The sequence below is a fragment of the Eulemur rufifrons genome, chromosome 20 (assembly GCF_041146395.1).
Source record: "Eulemur rufifrons isolate Redbay chromosome 20, OSU_ERuf_1, whole genome shotgun sequence".
NCBI classification, from domain to species: domain Eukaryota; kingdom Metazoa; phylum Chordata; class Mammalia; order Primates; family Lemuridae; genus Eulemur; species Eulemur rufifrons.
The window spans coordinates 6,052,588-6,068,967 of NC_091002.1; the positions used below are offsets into that span (position 1 = coordinate 6,052,588).

The 16,380-nt window shown below is 47.4% G+C and overlaps 2 protein-coding genes across 2 annotated transcripts in view; one reads left to right on the forward strand and one right to left on the reverse strand.

Annotated features, from left to right (window-relative positions):
- Positions 1–16,380, forward strand: part of FGFR3 (fibroblast growth factor receptor 3) — a 366,177-nt gene that overhangs the window by 26,075 nt on the left and 323,722 nt on the right. The window lies entirely within an intron of this gene.
- LETM1 (leucine zipper and EF-hand containing transmembrane protein 1) overlaps positions 1–16,380 on the reverse strand; it is a 44,991-nt gene that overhangs the window by 7,983 nt on the left and 20,628 nt on the right. The window contains exons 7-10 of the mRNA XM_069496183.1: positions 12,038–12,157; positions 9,840–9,971; positions 9,192–9,335; positions 8,325–8,456 (exon numbers count right to left, since the gene is read on the reverse strand). Coding sequence (XP_069352284.1) covers positions 8,325–8,456; positions 9,192–9,335; positions 9,840–9,971; positions 12,038–12,157 — 528 coding nt within the window. The remainder of the gene's footprint in view (positions 1–8,324; positions 8,457–9,191; positions 9,336–9,839; positions 9,972–12,037; positions 12,158–16,380) is intronic.

The window sequence follows — 16,380 nt, forward strand, 5'->3', positions numbered from 1 at the left end:
GCCACAGCACTGTAGCCTGAGCAACAGAGTGAGATACTGTCTCAAAAAAAAAAAAAAAAAAAAAAATCTGCTGAGATTATGAAGGTCTTGGAGAATCGATATTATCAGTTTACAGAGAATTAACAGATTAGCAACACTGAGTCTTCACATCCATGAGTTCAGTAAATCTCATTTATTTAGTTCTTTAATTTACCTCAGTAACATTGTAAAGTATTCAGTGTATAGCTCTTGCATCTTTTTTCAAATTTATCCCTAAGAAATTCATTTTAGGGGGATGCTATTAAAAATGACATACTTTTTAAATTTTCAATCTCTGAATGTTCATTAGTACAGAGAAGTACAATCAATTTTCACATAATCACATCATTTGTGAATACACACAGTTTTACTTCTTCCTTTCTGATCTAAATGGTTAATTTGTTTTCTTTATCTAACTGCCCTGGCTGGACCCCAGTATAATGCTGAACATAGTGGTAGGGGTAGACATCCTTGTCAGTGTCTCCCCATTGAAAACTACACCAGCTGCAGGTGCTTCTGTAGATGCTTTTGACTGGGCTGAGAAAGTTCCCTTCTACCGGTACGTTGAACATCTGTTTATCAGGAACAGATGCTGGCTTTTGTCATGTGCTCTTTCTGCAGCTGTAGAGATGATAATACATGGCTTTCCTCCTTTAGTCTGCTAATATGGTATTAATAATTACATTGATTGATTTTTAAAATTTTAAGTTTTTTATTTCTTAGACAAATCCCACATGGTCATGATTTTTTTTTTAATAGAAAAGTTGCATTTGATTTGCTAAAAAGTTCGTTAAAAATTTTTACATCTGGCAGAGCCAGAGCAAGATGGCCAAACAGAACCTTCCAGCAACCGTCCCCTGACAGGAACATCAAATTGAACAATTTTCATAAGAACCAAAAAATCAGGTGAGCAATCCCAGTACTCGCTTAATATTATACCAAGTAAAGCCACACTGAAGAGGGTAGGAAAGACAGTCGTGCATTGCCTACACTCCTCCCCCGACCTCCCCACAGCCCAGCAGAGAATCTGTGCGCTTGGGGGAGGGACAGTGAAGTGAGTGTGGGACTTTGCATTGGAGCTCAGCACTGCCCTGTCACAGTGGAGCACAACACAGTGCAGAACTCTGCTGGCGCCCACAGAGGGAGTGTTGGACCAGCCTTAGGCCAGCTGGGGAGGAAGATGAGTTCTGGCCTCACCATGGGCTGATTAAATAGGCCTGGGGCCAGGAATAAATGTGAGTGGCAGTCAGGCCACAAGGAAGCGGTCCTTGGGCAAGCCCTAGTGCTGCACTGGTCTCAGAGGCAGTGGAATTAGGGTGCACATGACACAGTGTGAGACCAGCTGTGGAGGCCAAGTAGAGTGCCTGTGTGTGTCACCCCTCCCCCAACTCCAGGGAATGTAGCTGGGGGGAGGGGAGAGACTCCTGCCTGGGGGAAGGAGAGGGAAGAGTACAGAGGACTTTGTCTTGCAACTTGGGTACCAGCTCAGCCACAGTAAAATAAAGCACCAGGCAGATTCCTTGAGCCCCCGGTTTCAGATCTCTGCTCCTGGACAGTGATTCTAGACCCACCCTAGGCCAGGAGAGAATCCACTCCCCTGAAGGGAAGAACACAGTTCTGGCAGGATTTACCACCTGCTGACTAAAGCGGTCTTGGGCCTTGAATAAACATCAGCGGCAGTCAGGCCACAGCAATCAGGCAATAGTGGCCCAGGGCCTTGGGCAAGCCCCCTGTACTGTGGTGGTCTGCAAGGCTTCAGGTACAACCCTGTGCAGTGCCAGCTGTGGTGGCCATGGGAGAGCCCACGTGATGCCTCCCCAAACTCCTGGCAGCCCAGTGCAGAGACACTCCTGACTGGGAGAAAGAGAAAGAAGAGAGTGAGAGACTTTGCCTAGTAATCCCACCAAGCTGTGTATCTAGGAGTCTTCCAGCGCTGCAGCGTTCCTGGGCCAAGGGCGCCCCCTAGTGCTGAAACGGCTACAGTGACTGCTGGCTTAGGCTACAACACTCAAGGCCCTTTGAATTTGTGGACAGCTCTCTCAAGGATGGGAAGACACAGCCCAGGCTGTAAAGACTGATAAACATCTAACTCTTCAATGCCCCACATGGACAAATGTTGACAAGCATCAAGAACATCTAGGAAAAGATGACCTCACCAAACAGACTAAATGAGGCAACAGTGACCAATCTCGGAATGATGGAAATGTGTGACCTTCACACAGGGAATTCAAAATAGCTATTTTGAGAAAGCTCAACAAGCTGCAAGATAACACAGGGAGGGAATTCAGAATTCTATCAGAGAAATTTAACAAAGAGATTGAAATAATAAAAAAAAAAATCAAGCAGAAATTCTAGAGGTAAAAAATGCAACTGACAAATTTAAAAATGCATCAGCATCTATCAACATTGAAATGACTGAGCAGAAAAAAGAATTAGTGAGCTCAAAGATAATATGAAAGTACACCGCCAAAGAAGAAAAAAAGAACAAAAAAGAATGAGGCATGCCAACAAGATCTAGAAAATAGCCTCAAAAGGGTCAATTTAAGAGGATAAGTAGAGAGAAATTGCAGTAGAAAGTTTGTTCAAAAAAAAAAAAAACAATAATAGAGAACTTTCCCAACTTAAAGAAAGATAGGAACATCCAAGTACAAGATCAAAGAACACCAAGCATCTCACACCTCTCTGGCAGGCAAAAAAAAAAAAAAAAAAAGAACACCAAGCAGATTCCACCCAAACAAGACTAAATTAAAGTACAGATAGAATAGTCAAACTCTCAAAGGTCAAGGATAAAGAAAGGATCCTAAAAGCAGTAAGAGAAAGGAAGCAAATAACATATAAAGGAGCTCTGATATGTCAAGCAGCAGACTTCTCAGTGGAAACCCTCCAGGCCAGGAAGGAGCGGCATGACATATGCAAAGTGCTGAAGGAAAAAAACCTTCCAACTTAGAATATTACATCCTGCAGAATTATCCTTCAAACATGAAGGAGAAATACTTTACGAGACAAACAAAAGCTAAAGACTTTCGTCAACACCAGACCTGTCTTACAAGAAATGCTAAAGGGAGTTTAATCTGAAAGAAAAGGAAATGAACAAGCATCAAGAAACCATCTTAAAGTATAAAACTTACAGTAATAGTAAGTAAACAAAGAAATACAGAATACTCTAACACTGTAATTGCAGGTAGGAAAAATAAAAGACAAACCAATCTAAAATAATCACTACAACTTTTTAAGAGATAGATGATATAAAAAGATATAAATAGAGACAAAAAGTAAAAAAGTGGGAGAAATGAAGTGTGGAGTTTTTTATTTTTTGTTTGTTTTCTTTTCTTTGTCATCAGAGTTAAGCTGTCATTAGTTTAAACTAATTGGTCACAAGACGTTATTTGCAAGCCTACTGGTAACCACAAAACAAAAACCTGTAACAGATTCACAAAAAATAAAAAAGAAGAAATTAAAACATACTACCAGAGAAAATCACTTTCATGCAAAGGAAGACTGCAGAAAAGGAAGGAAGAAAGGAAGGACCAACAAAACAACCAGAAAACATTAGCTGGGCGTGGTGGCGTGCCCTCATAGTCCTAGCTACTCAGGAGGCTGAGATGGGAGGATAGATTGCTTGAGCTCAGTTCGAGGCTGCAGTGAGCTATGATCACAACACTGCATTCCAGCCTGGGCAAGGGAGTAAGACCTGTCCTGTCTCTTTAAAAACAAACAAAAAAAACCACCAGAAAACAAATAAAATGGCAGCAGTAAGTCCTTATTATCAATAACAACATTGAATGTAAATGGACTAAATTCTGCAATCAAAAGACATAGTGGCTGAATGGATTAAAAAAAAAAGGACCAAACTATGTGCTGTCTACAAGAAACTCACTTCACCTATAAAAACACACATGGAATGAAAATAAAGGGATGGAAAAAGACGTTCCATGCAAATGGAAACCAAAAAAGAGCAAAAGGAGCTATACTTATATCACATAAAATAGATTTCAAGAAAAAAACTGTATAAAGAGACAAAGAAGGTCATTATATATTGATAAAGGAGTCAATTCAGCAAGAGGATATAACAATTCTAAATATATATGCACCCAATGCTGGAGCACCCAGATATATACAGCAAATATCATTAGAGCTAAAGAGAAAAAGAGACCATAATACAATAACAGCTGCTGACTCTGACATCCCACTTTCAGCACTGGACAGATCACCTAAACAGAAAATCAACAAAGAAACATTGGACTTAATCTGCACTATAGACCAAATAGACATAACAGACATTTACAGAACATTTCATTTAACAGCTGCAGAATACACATTCTTCTCCTCAGCACACAGAATATTCTCAAGGACAGACCACATGTTTGGCCACAAAACAAGTCCCAAATTTAAAAACTTGGAGTACTACTCGGCCATGAAAAGAAATGAATTAATGACTTGCAGCAATATAGTTGGAACTGGAGACCATTATTCTAAGTGAAGTATCTCAAGAATGGAAAAACAAATACCACGTGTACTCTCTAATAATTTGGAACTAACTGATGGGCACAGAAAAGAAATAAAAATTGCTGGAAATCAAGAAGGCGGGGAGGAGAGAAGGGGGTAAAGACCTACCTAACGTGTACAAGGAACACTATTCAGGTGATGGGTACACTATTGGCCCTGACTTAATAAAAGCCATCCATATAACAAAAACGTTTGCACCCCCTTAATATAAAATAAATAAATAAAATTTAAAAATTCAAGAAAACTGAAATCATATCAAGTAACTTTTCTGATCACAATGTAATAAAACTAGAAATTAATAACAAGAGGCACTTTGGAAACTATGCAAACACATGGAAATTAAATAATATGCTCTTGAATGAACACTGCGTCAATGAAGAAATTAAGAAATAAATGAAAACAGAAACACAACATACCAAAACCTATGGGATACAGCAAAGGCAGTACACTAAGAGGGAAGTTTATAGCAATAAATGCCTATATCAAAAAAGTAGTACAACTTCAAATAAACAACGTAACAATGCATCCTAAAGAATTTGAAAAGCAAGAGCAAACAAAACTCAAAATTATGAAGAAATAAAGATCAGAGCAGAAATAAATGAAATTGAGACTAAAAAATATACAAAAGATCAATGAAATGAAAAATTGGTTTTTTGATAAGACAAACAAATCAACAAACCTTTAGCCAGACTAAGAAAAATGAGAAAAGACTCAAATAAAATCAAAGACAAAAATGGATCAATAGAGACTATTATGAACAACTATATGCCAATAAATTGGAAAGCCTAGAAGAAATGGATAAATTCCTACAACCTACCAAGACTGAACCATGAAGAAATCTAAAACCTAAATAGATTCATAACAAGTAACAAGAAAGAAGCAGTAATAAAAAGTCTCCCATTAAAGAAAAGCCCAGGCCGGGCGCGGTGGCTCACGCCTGTAATCCTAGCACTCTGGGAGGCCGAGGTGGGCGGATTGTTTGAGCTCAGGAGTTCAAAACCAGTCTGAGCAAGAGCAAGACCCCGTCTCTACTAAAAAATAAAAAGAAATTAGCGGGACAACTAAAAATATATAGAAAAAATTAGCCGGGCATGGTGGTGCATGCCTGTAGTCCCAGCTACTTGGGAGGCTGAGGCAGAAGGATTGCTTGAGCCCAGGAGTTTGAGGTTGCTGTGAGCTAGGCTGATACCACGGCACTCTAGCCAGGGTGACAGGGCGGGACTCTGTCTCAGAAAAATAAAAAAGTATAAAAAAAAAAAAAAAAAATTTAAGGCCAGGCACAGTGGCTCACACCTGTAATCCTAGCACTCTGGGAGGCCGAGGCGAGTGGATTATTTGAGCTCAGGAGTTTGAGACCCACCTGAGCAAGAACGAGAACCCGTCTCTCCTGAAAAAATAGAAAGAAATTAGCTGGACAACTAAAAATATATAGAAAAATTAGCCAGGCATGGTGGTGCATGCCTATAGTCCCAGGTACTCGGGAGGATTGCTTGAACCCAGGAGTTTGAGGTTGCTGTGAGCTAGGCTGACATCACGGCACTCTAGCCTGGGCAACAGAGTGAGAGTCTGTTTCAAAAATAAAATAAAATAAAATAAAAAATTTAAAAATGAATAAAACCTTTTTATATCTATGTTCATAGAACATATCAGTCTATAATTTTCTCACATCTGTCTGGCTTTCCTATCACGTAATGTTCACCTCATCAAATAAGTTGGGGAATGTTCTCGTCTCCTCAGTTTTCTGCAGAGTTTGCAGAGCATTGGTCCTTGGTGCTTGTTTCATCAGTGACTTCACCTGTGAAGCCATTTGGGCCTGGGGTTTTCCTCATGGAAAGGTTCTCGGCTACCAACTCAACGTTCTTACTGGTGATGGAGCTGCTCAGCCCTCCACCTTCATGAGCAAAGACGCCCAACACTGAACTCTCCAGATCTGCCCTGGCTGGAGGAACGAGGTGCTTGTCTTTTCCACGCTATGCTATCCTTTCAGGGAACCAAAGTTCTCCATTGTAACTTTTTAAAGGTTTGTGCTTCTAAGAAATTCTTGGCAACCCTTAGTTCATATACTCTTCCAAGAGTCCTAAATTTCCTTTTACATCTAAGTCTTTCAATTGTTGGAAACAGGATTCATCTGCTTCCACGAAGTTAGCCAACCATCCCATCCTATTACTGATGGGTCTCTACTTTTTTTTGTTGGGACGGGGTTTCACTCTGTCTCCCAGGCTGGAGTGCGATGGCATCATCATAGCTCACTGCAGCCTCGAACTCTGCGGTCAAGTGATCCTGCTGCCTCTGCCCCCCGAGTAGCTAGGACTACAGGTGTGTGCCACCACGCCCGGCTAATTTTTCTTCTGTTTTGTAGAGATGGGGTCTCGCTGGGTTGTCCAGGCTGATCTCAAACTCCTGGCCTCAAACAATCCCCCTACCTCAGCCTCCCAAAGGACTGGGAATGCAGGTGTGAGATACCACGCCCAGTCCGTCCCTCCTTTTTTGCTGACCTGCAGCGTTGGTCCTTCTGGAAATGTGCTCTGTTGCCTTGCCAGGCCCCACCTCTGCTCTGCTGGCCCCTATTCCAGCCCTGCGCTCCTTACAAATGACGGTGGTAGCTCAGTCCTTGACTGACACCTGGTAGCCCAGCTCCCCGCCTTCTGCAGGAGTGCTCAGGGCCCCCTTCCCTGGGTCACCCCTTCAAGCCCAGCTTGCCCAGGCTCCTGAGACTGCTGCTTGGTTGGTGACCTCCTTCTCTCAGCCAGGATGACACCACATGTCTGTTTCCATGTTTCCTGGGCCACGCTCCCCACGGGCCTCAGGGCCACCAGCAGGGTGAACACCTGCTTTCCTCAGGCCATTGGCCTCCTACCAGGTTTAGCCCAAGCCATGCCAGCCTCCAAAAGGAGTCCCCACAGGCTCCAGTCAGCCGCCTTGGGGGCTGCCTAGAGGGGCCCTGCCCTCCCTGGTCCTCCAAGGACCACTGCTTCTGCCACTGCTCCTGACAAGACTGCCACCCACCCCATGCTGCCCACCAGAACCTGAGGTTCAGGCCTCCCCCCTCAGTACCCAAAGCCACCCACCCTCTTTCACCTGTGTCTAGGGAACAACATGCTCCACCTCATAGTGGCCTCCCCTTGACCTCTAGGGGTGGGGCCAGGCTTGCTGCCTCTTCACCTCCTTCAGGATCCCCCAGCTAAGACCCCAGACAGAGATCTCCCACCCGGTTCTCTCCTGCTCCAGCTGCCAAGCTGTCTCCCTCTGTCTATCAGACACTTTCTCTGCCCAACATGGCCCTAGGACCTGCTCCTTGGTGCCAGGGTCCCTGTGAGCTCCACACAGAAGGTGCCCCACACAGGCAGCACAGGAGCCTGGAGGTCAACTGAGGATGGTGAGGCCACAGGACGTGCTATGCCTCACAGGCTGACATGGGGTCTGGATGGTGCCCCAAGCCTGGGTCACCCAGCAGGTGACATTGACTACTACCGGCCGAGCCACTGCCCAGGCAGGCTGACAGGGGGCCTAGAAACCAAGCTTCAGGTGTCAGAACCTGCAACACAGCACAGCGGGCCAGCAGACCAAGTTCACAGCAGCCTCACCTGCCAGGCACTTGGGCAGAGCTCGGAACCAAGTCAGACTTGCTCTCCTCACACCTCCCAAGCCACCCAGGGTCCCCTGGCCTCATGCTCACTCCCTTGCCCCCACTTCCTCTCAGCTTGTCCCCATCCCTGCCCCACAACTGTCCATCGTCCACTAAGCAGACCACACCCACCTCAGCCCCCATGTCCTCAGGAGCTGTTACAGGCCCCAGTTACCTTCAAGCCCTCCAGCACTGGGGCAGTGTCCTTCAGGGTCTCTGACTGCAGGGTCACATCAGGCACTTCTGGCTGTGGCTCAGCCACTGGCCCCCCAGGGGCAGCTTCTGCTCCTTCCAGCTCAACGTCCTTCTGAAATGCAAGGCCATACCAGCTCAGCACCACGCTGGCCCACAGAAGCAGCATGGGTGTGACTGACAGAGGCCACACTTGGAAGAGGCCTCTAGGTGACACTGGGTGGTGCACATGGCACAGGCTTGCCCTGAAGGACTCGCCATGCAGCTGCCCCACAACTGGCCAGGTCCCAAGGCCCCTCTACGGAGGAAGCCAGAGTACTTCCCCTCATCGCTGGCTTCTCCCCATGACTCCACCATGCCACCCTGTCACCTGCAGAGAAGGAGGCTGAGTCTGTGGGTGGCTGCGCATGTAAGTGACCCAGGAGGACCCAAGAGGCTGAGTCTGTGGGTGGCTGCGCATGTAAGTGACCCAGGAGGACCCAAGACTGAGTTGCAGCATAGCCCAGAACCCAAGGGAACCTGAGGCTCCTCTGCCAGTGCTCCTTAAGGCAAGGCCCCCGAAAAGGTGGGCACTGCCTTAGTGCTGAGCTGGGCCCTGTGCAATGACCAGCACCCAGACTAGGGAGAGATAGCCAAGCCACACCCCTACAGGTACCACTGTGGCTCTCCCTTGGGGAGGTCCCACACTCAGCCATTCTGCCTCCACTGTGCCACCCTGGCCATTCCAGGAAGGAATAAACAAGACTCAAACTAGGGGCAAGTACATGGGCATGAGGGAGTTTCTAGGTGGGCTGGACCAGGACAGCCTCGCATCCCATGGAGCAGGGTCAGGCCGCAGCCAGCTGCTCACCGCTGCCTGTGAGAGCTTCTGCAGCTCCTTCTCCCGGTGCTCCTGCTGGATGGCCGCCTCCTCCTGCAGTGTGGCCTCCAGCTTTGCCTTGTTGTCCACCTGCTCGCCCTCCACCTCGGCCGCTTTCACCTGGGCTTCCTTCGCCTTCGGAGAGGAGGGCACACCTGTGAGTGAACCCTAGCAGCCACCAGAGGCCTACGCTGCCCCGGGTCTCTGCCCCTGCCCTGTTATCTCTGAGCGTTGTCACCATCAGGGCTTCACACAAAAGAGATAGCATGCACTGCTGGGATGCTGCCCCTCAACTGTTGGGAAAGGCACAGAGGGTCACCTCCTGTGCCTATGAAATGATCCCTTGATATTCAGAGAAAGCGGACACACTACTGGCAAAAATGGTGAGTGCTGTGTTACAGATGTGCCCTGTACAGCCAACCCGTGGCAGGATCAGGATCCCTCAGGGTGCACTGAGTGACTGTGCCACAATGGACGAGGGGAGGGAGACATGAGGGGCAGTGAGTAGACCTGGGGGTTCCTGGGTGGGGGCTCCCACAGCTGAGGAAGTGAGTGTTCTGGTGTCCCCTCCCCCCATCTCAGAAGAGAGGGGGCCACTTACAAAGTGACCAGGTAAAGGGGTCTCGTGACAACACATACCACGATCTCTGGAAGGGTCTGCAGCGTAGATTTGAGCTGGTCTGCGGGCGAGAGGGTGTCTGGGAGGTACATAGCTCGGGACAGTATGAGCAGTGACGTGGGGATCTCCTGGTGCAGGTGCAGGTCCAGCCACTAGAACACAAGACCCCAATCTCACCAGACATGCAGCTCCCACCCCACCCACCAACCTCAGTCCACCTGCAGCTCCCACAAGTGGCCCAGGGCTTTCAACCCCAGAATGTTCTTCTACTGTTCTGGTATGGCTGGGAAGAGGAGGGGAATGGTGCAACAGCCAAAGCAGGACTTGCACTAATCAGTCCACTAAGCCACCAGAAGAAACTCTCCAGGGAAGATGAACCTCGAACTTTAATGGCCTGGATGTTGCTCTATTGCAGCGCCTCAGACAACAACCACCTTGGTAAAGACGCCTGCAGTGCCCAGAGAGTCTTTGGCACCCCTGCAGCAGCCACCAAGGGACTTAAGAACAGCAAGCAGGCTTTTCCATTAAAAACAGCCCAGAGGCAGCATCGCTGAGTTCCCTCAGAGATTAAGTGCTTCAGCCTGCTACAGGCCAGGTGTCTTCAGGCTGCTTTAGTGACACCAAGACAATCTTCAAATGGACAAAGAACACTATGACAATGTTTAGACGCAAACTGAGGCAAGACGCAAACAGGGCAAGAGATGAGGAAAAAAACCCCATGAATAGGGAGGAAATGTTGGGCAGAGGTGGACAGAGAAGGAAAACATGCGAGCACTTCACGCCCAAACTCCCCATGTGCCAGCCTCTCTTGAGCAGCCTAGGCAGCAACGGTGCCCGCACGGCCTCCCACTCACAGACATCTCTGTGTGTGCTGCCTGTGCCCCTGCTGTGCTCCAGAAGGCTGGGAATAGCTCCAGGGACGGTCAGCACACACAGGCCAGACGTACCACACAGAAGGTTTTGCATCACAGATGCAGCCCATGGACGACAAAGGGTTGAGGATGCACCACATGAAAAATACTGTTTGTGTTAAAGAGGGGAAGCGGATGTTCGACACCTGGAGGTTGCATGAAAAACTAGACAAGCAGGTGACTGCCAAGAAAGGCAGTGGCAGGGCAGTCGGGAGACAGGCTCCAGCCCTGTACCCTTTAAGCCTCTTGATGTAAAGGATGAATGGCTATGGCTGTCACCCACCCAACGTACAATCTGCACCATCTGATAGCATCGGTGCCACACAGACTTGGCATTTGGATTTCTGCCCGAGGCCCTCTCAAGCTGCTGAAAGGCAGGGTGCACTAACACCCGAGTGGGCAGACAGCTGCTCAGAGGGCAGCCAAGAGAAGGGCCAGTTCCAGAGGTCAGACTGGGTCACGTTACTCAATCCTTCCCTGGCCACACTTAAGAAAGACAGTCAAAATGTGACCATGCCCCAGAAATTTCAAAGGCTATAAATCTCAGGCCTCATTTGACTGTAGATAACCAAGAGAAGAGTAAGTTACTAAAATCTTTAAAATCAATCAAAAGCAGATGAGTAAACCAAAATACTCAAAAGGCTACCAAAGCTGGGCGCGGTGGCTCACGCCTGTAATCCTAGCACTCTGGGAGGCCAAGGTGGGTGGATCGCTCGAGGTCAGGAGTTCGAGACCAGCCTGAGCAAGAGTGAGACCCCCATCTCTACTAAAAATAGAATGAAATTATCTGGCCCACTAAAAATATATACAGAAAAAATTAGCCGGGCCTGGTGGTGCATGCCTGTAGTCCCAGCTACTCGGGAGGCTGAGGCAGTAGGATAGCTTAAGCCCAGGAGTTTGAGGTTGCTGCGAGCTGGGCTGATGCCACGGCACTCACTCTAGCCCGGGCAACAAAGTGAGACTCTGTCTCAAAAAAAAAAAAAAAGGCTACCAAAGTCAAGAACATGGGGATGCCGTGTACGTGTGGTAGGACCAGAAGGTTAACAGATTAGTCCCAGCTACTCGGGAGGCTGAGGCAGGAGGATCGCTTGAGCCCAGGAGTTTGAGGTTGCTGTGAGTTAGGCTGACGCCATGGCACTTTAGCCCAGGCAACAGAGTGAGACTCTGTCTCCAAAAAAAAAAAAAAAACAAACAAAAAGAAAGAAAAAGTCTTCAGTAAGTCTCAGGTCTTCCCACAACAAGTCTGCTCGGGTCTGGAAAGAAGGGAAAGCTACGAATCTACCCGAGCCCACCCTCAGACTCCGTACCTGCTTCAGCTGCTCCCTCAGACGATCTTCTGTGACGCCGAGGGCCCGCATGCCCCGAACCCGACATGCTGCCTGCAATTCCTTGACATTCAGGCTGTCCACCCCTTCCTCAGCAATCAGCTAGAAAAGGAAGTCAATTAATTATCAGTGTGAAAGGTCTTCAGTGGTTTATGGTATTTATGGTAACACATGTGGGAATAAGTGTCTAAAAGGCTTTGCCAAGAAAAAGACAAACCATCACCACCAAAGCCCAGTTCTAGGTTTGAAGTGACCAGAACCCCCTGATTGAGGGCCAGGATCTTGGGAAGTGCAGGATGGCCAGACAAACCCCAAGACGCAGAGGAGCTACTTCCACCTATCCCTGCTTGGGGACATGGACCTTCTCCTCAGTGGCTCAGAGAAAGGGCCCATCTCTCCTGGTGGCAGACCAAGCCTGGCCCTGGCTGTGCCTGCCACCTCCTGATAACCACAGTCCAGCATGTGCCAAAGCATTCTCAGCGTTCCCAGGATGGAAAAAGAAGGAAAGAGGGAGAGAAGGGGAGGGGCCCAAACACCGTGACGGTGTATCTTGGCCTCATATCCAAAGGGGCTCCCTCTGCTCCCCCTCAGCCTGAAGTCATGTAGCCCAAATCTGAAAAAGCAAACAGGAGTCCCAGAGACAGAGGGCAGAGAGGCCACACAAGGGGCAACAGATGAGAAGAGAAGAAACAGAGAAGTAACAACAGGCCGCTGCCAGACAAACAGCTGGGTGCCACCTCATTCACACCAGGCAGTTCCCAAGTCCTCCCCACACCGTCACCTCTGCCCTCAACCATCCTGTGAGGTAGGTGGTACCACTGCCTCCATTTCTAAAATTAAACACTTTGACATAATTGTAGATATACTGCAGTTGTAACAAAGAATACAGAGATCCCACACACCCTTTACTGAGTTCCCCCAGGGGTAACATCCTACAAAACCGCACATCATAACCAGAACATTGGCATTGATCCAGTTAAGACAGAAACAATTCCCACTCCCACAGGATCCCTCAAGTTGAGCTTTCCAGACACATTCATCTCCATGTCTGTAATTTTATCAATAAAGAATGTTCCAGAAATGGGATCGCTCGGCATGTAACCAGGACATAACCTCAGGGCTCCCTGAAGATCCAGCCGTTGCTGTACGTACCCAAAGTCAGTTCCTTGTTACTGCTAAGGAGCATTCTCCATTCACCCAGTCAAGGACATCTGGGTTTTTTCTGGCTTATTTATTATGAATAAAGCTAATTTTTGTTTCTGTTTTCGTTTCCTTGTCCTCCTGTGGGTTATTTGAGTTCTACTCTGATTTCTCTATAGTAGGTTTGAGTTTGTCTCTCTGAGCAGCGTTTTCAGGGGCTGCGCTGGGAATCATGTTACACAGACATGACTCATCATAATCCACTAGTATTGTCACTTCACCAGTCCAAGGAAAGTGTAGACACCTCCATTTGTAACAGCGTCTCACATATCCCCTCCACCTGCACCAGAACCACGTGACTTAGTGCCATCATTCTGCCACGACCAACCCAGCTCTTTAGAAGGTGCAGAGGAGGAGAAGCCTATCGTATTAACCCACGATTTCTCCTGCAGTGTCCTTTCTTCCTGATGCTCTGTGGTTCCTTCTCTTAGTGTTCCCTTTCTGGTCAGAGAACTTCCTTCAGCCCTTCTTGTAGGGGAGGTCTGCTGATGACAAATTCTTAGCTTCCTTTCATCTGACAATGTCTCGGTTGTCCCCTCATTCCTGCATTTTTGCTGGTTGTAGACTCTAGGCTGACAGTTCTTTTCTTTCAGCACTTGAAAAATATTGTTCCACCTGCTCTGGCCTCCCCAGTTCCTGAGGAGAAGCCCAATGTCATTTGAATCATTTTCCCCTGCAGGTAAAGATGCCGTTCTCTCTCGCTGCTTTCAAAACTATTTGTCTTCAGTGTTCATTAGTTTGACTCTGATATGTCTTGGTATAAGTTTCTTTGGGATTATGTTGTTTGAGCCTCACTCAGCTTCTTAAATTTGCAGATTTATGTCTCTTACTAAATCTGGGAAGATATTGGCCATTACTTCGCCAAGTGCCTTTCCAGCCCTGCCCTCTTCCTCTTTCTGGAACTCTGAACACAGATGTTAGACGTTTGCTGTAGAATAGGCTGTGGGGTTCATTTTTAACTTGTTTTCTCTGTTGTTCAAAGGGATAGTTTCCATCAGCCCACTCACTGAGTTTTTTATTTCAGTTATTGTATTTTTCAGTTCTAAGTTTTCATCTCGTTCTTCTTAGTATCTTTTTTCTTTGCTGGGACTTTCTATTTCCCCAAGTGTTTCAATCAGCAATAGCTTCCTGAAGCACTGTTGTGAAGGCTGCTCTAAAGCCTTTGTCCAGGCCGGGCGCGGTGGCTCACGCCTGTAATCCTAGCACTCTGGGAGGCCGAGGCGGGCGGATCGTTTGAGCTCAGGAGTTCGAGACCAGCCTGAGCAAGAGCGAGACCCCATCTCTACTAAAAATAGAAAGAAATTATATGGACAGCTAAAAAAAAAATATATATATATAGAAAAAATTAGCCGGGCATGGTGGTGCATGCCTGTAGTCCCAGCTACTCGGGAGGCTGAGACAGGAGGATCGCTTGAGCTCAGGAGTTTGAGGTTGCTGTGAGCTAGGCTGATGCCACGGCACTCACTCTAGCCTGGGCAACAGAGTGAGACTCTGTCTCAAAAAAAAAAAAAAAAAAAAAGCCTTTGTCCAGTGTTTTTTATTTTATTTTAATATTTTTAAACAATTTTTATTTTTATTTTTTTAATGAAGGGGTGGCGGGTTGTGAGGAGGGGTGTTCAATTGCCTTGTTTTGTTTCTGTTGAGACAGAGTCTCACTCTGTTGCCCTGAGTAGAATGCAGTGGTGTCAGACTAGCTCACGGTAACCTCATACTCCTAGGCTCTAAGCGATCCTCCTGCCTCAGTCTCCCACGTAGCTGGGACTACAGGTGAACACCACAATGCCTGGCTAGGTTTTTTTTTTTTTTCTCCTTTTTGGTAGAGACGGGGTGTCACTCTTGCTCAGGCTAGTCTCGAACTCCTGAGCTCAAGCAATCCTCCCGCCTCGGCCTCCCAGAGTGCTAGGATTACAGGCATAAGCCACTGCACCCAGCCTGTCCAGTGTTTCTTTTTTTCTCTTTTTGACACAGAGTCCACTCTGTCACCCTGACTGGAGTGCAGTGGCGTCATCACAGCTCACTGCAACCTCAAACTCCTGGGCTCAAGCAATCCTCCTGCCTCAGTTCCCCGAGTAACTGGGACTATAGGCACATGGTACCACGCCCAGCTAATTTTTCTATATTTTATAGAGACAGGGTCTTGCTCTTGCTCAGGCTGGTCTCAAACTCCTGAGCTCAGGGGATCCTCCCACCTCTGCCTCCCGAAGTGCTGGGATTACAGGTGTTAGCCCAGCCCAGTATCACACCTGTTATACCAGTGTTGGCACCTAGTAGTCACCTTTTTTGATTCATTTTGAGATCTTCCTGGTTCTAACATAACAAATGATTTTGGATTGAAACCTGAACATTCTGGGTACTACGTTATGAGAATCTGGATCTTATTTCAATCTTCCGTCCTAGCTGGCTTCTTCTGATGCCACTCTGGCATGGGGCAGGAGGTATGTTCTTCTGTAGATTTTGCAAATGATGATTTGCTCAGGCTAGTCTCAAATCTATTCATCACAGGGCCGAGCTAAATCCCAAAGCTGACTGCATCTCCCCTGAGGTCCAGCTTTCCCTGACCAACCACAAACCCTAACATCTGTGTTTTACTTCCTGCCCATTCAAAAATGTCTCCACCTGGCTCCTCCTTGCACACAGGAATGAAGGCAGAACCACAATTCTCACAGGTGTCCAGGTGTCACGTGGCCAAGTGGCATACTGTGCCATGTTTCCAGAGGAGCTGTAACAAGTTTCTGTTGACGGAATTGTATTGTCACTCAGTCACATTTCTAAACTAAATTACAGGCACATTCTAGGACAGGTGGGAGTGCTGCCCTGTTTGGAGTCCAGGCTTCCCATCTGGCCTCCACTGACACCTCAGGGGAGAGGCACTTCTTGTTACTTCTGGGAGGGGTTGGCGAGTGTCCTGGCTCCCCACGAGGCCTCCACAGATGCCTCCCTGGCTGAGGGGGAAGAAGTGCTTTATTACTGTTTCTCACCTGGCTTCCACTGACACCGTGGTTGGAGGTGACCTTGTTACTGCTGGGCAGTGGTGAAAGTCCTGACCCCACCCCATCAGTGAGGGGAGTGTACTGCTATTGTCAGCTGAGAGTGAAAGGCCAGGCTCCCTACCTGGTCTCTACTGA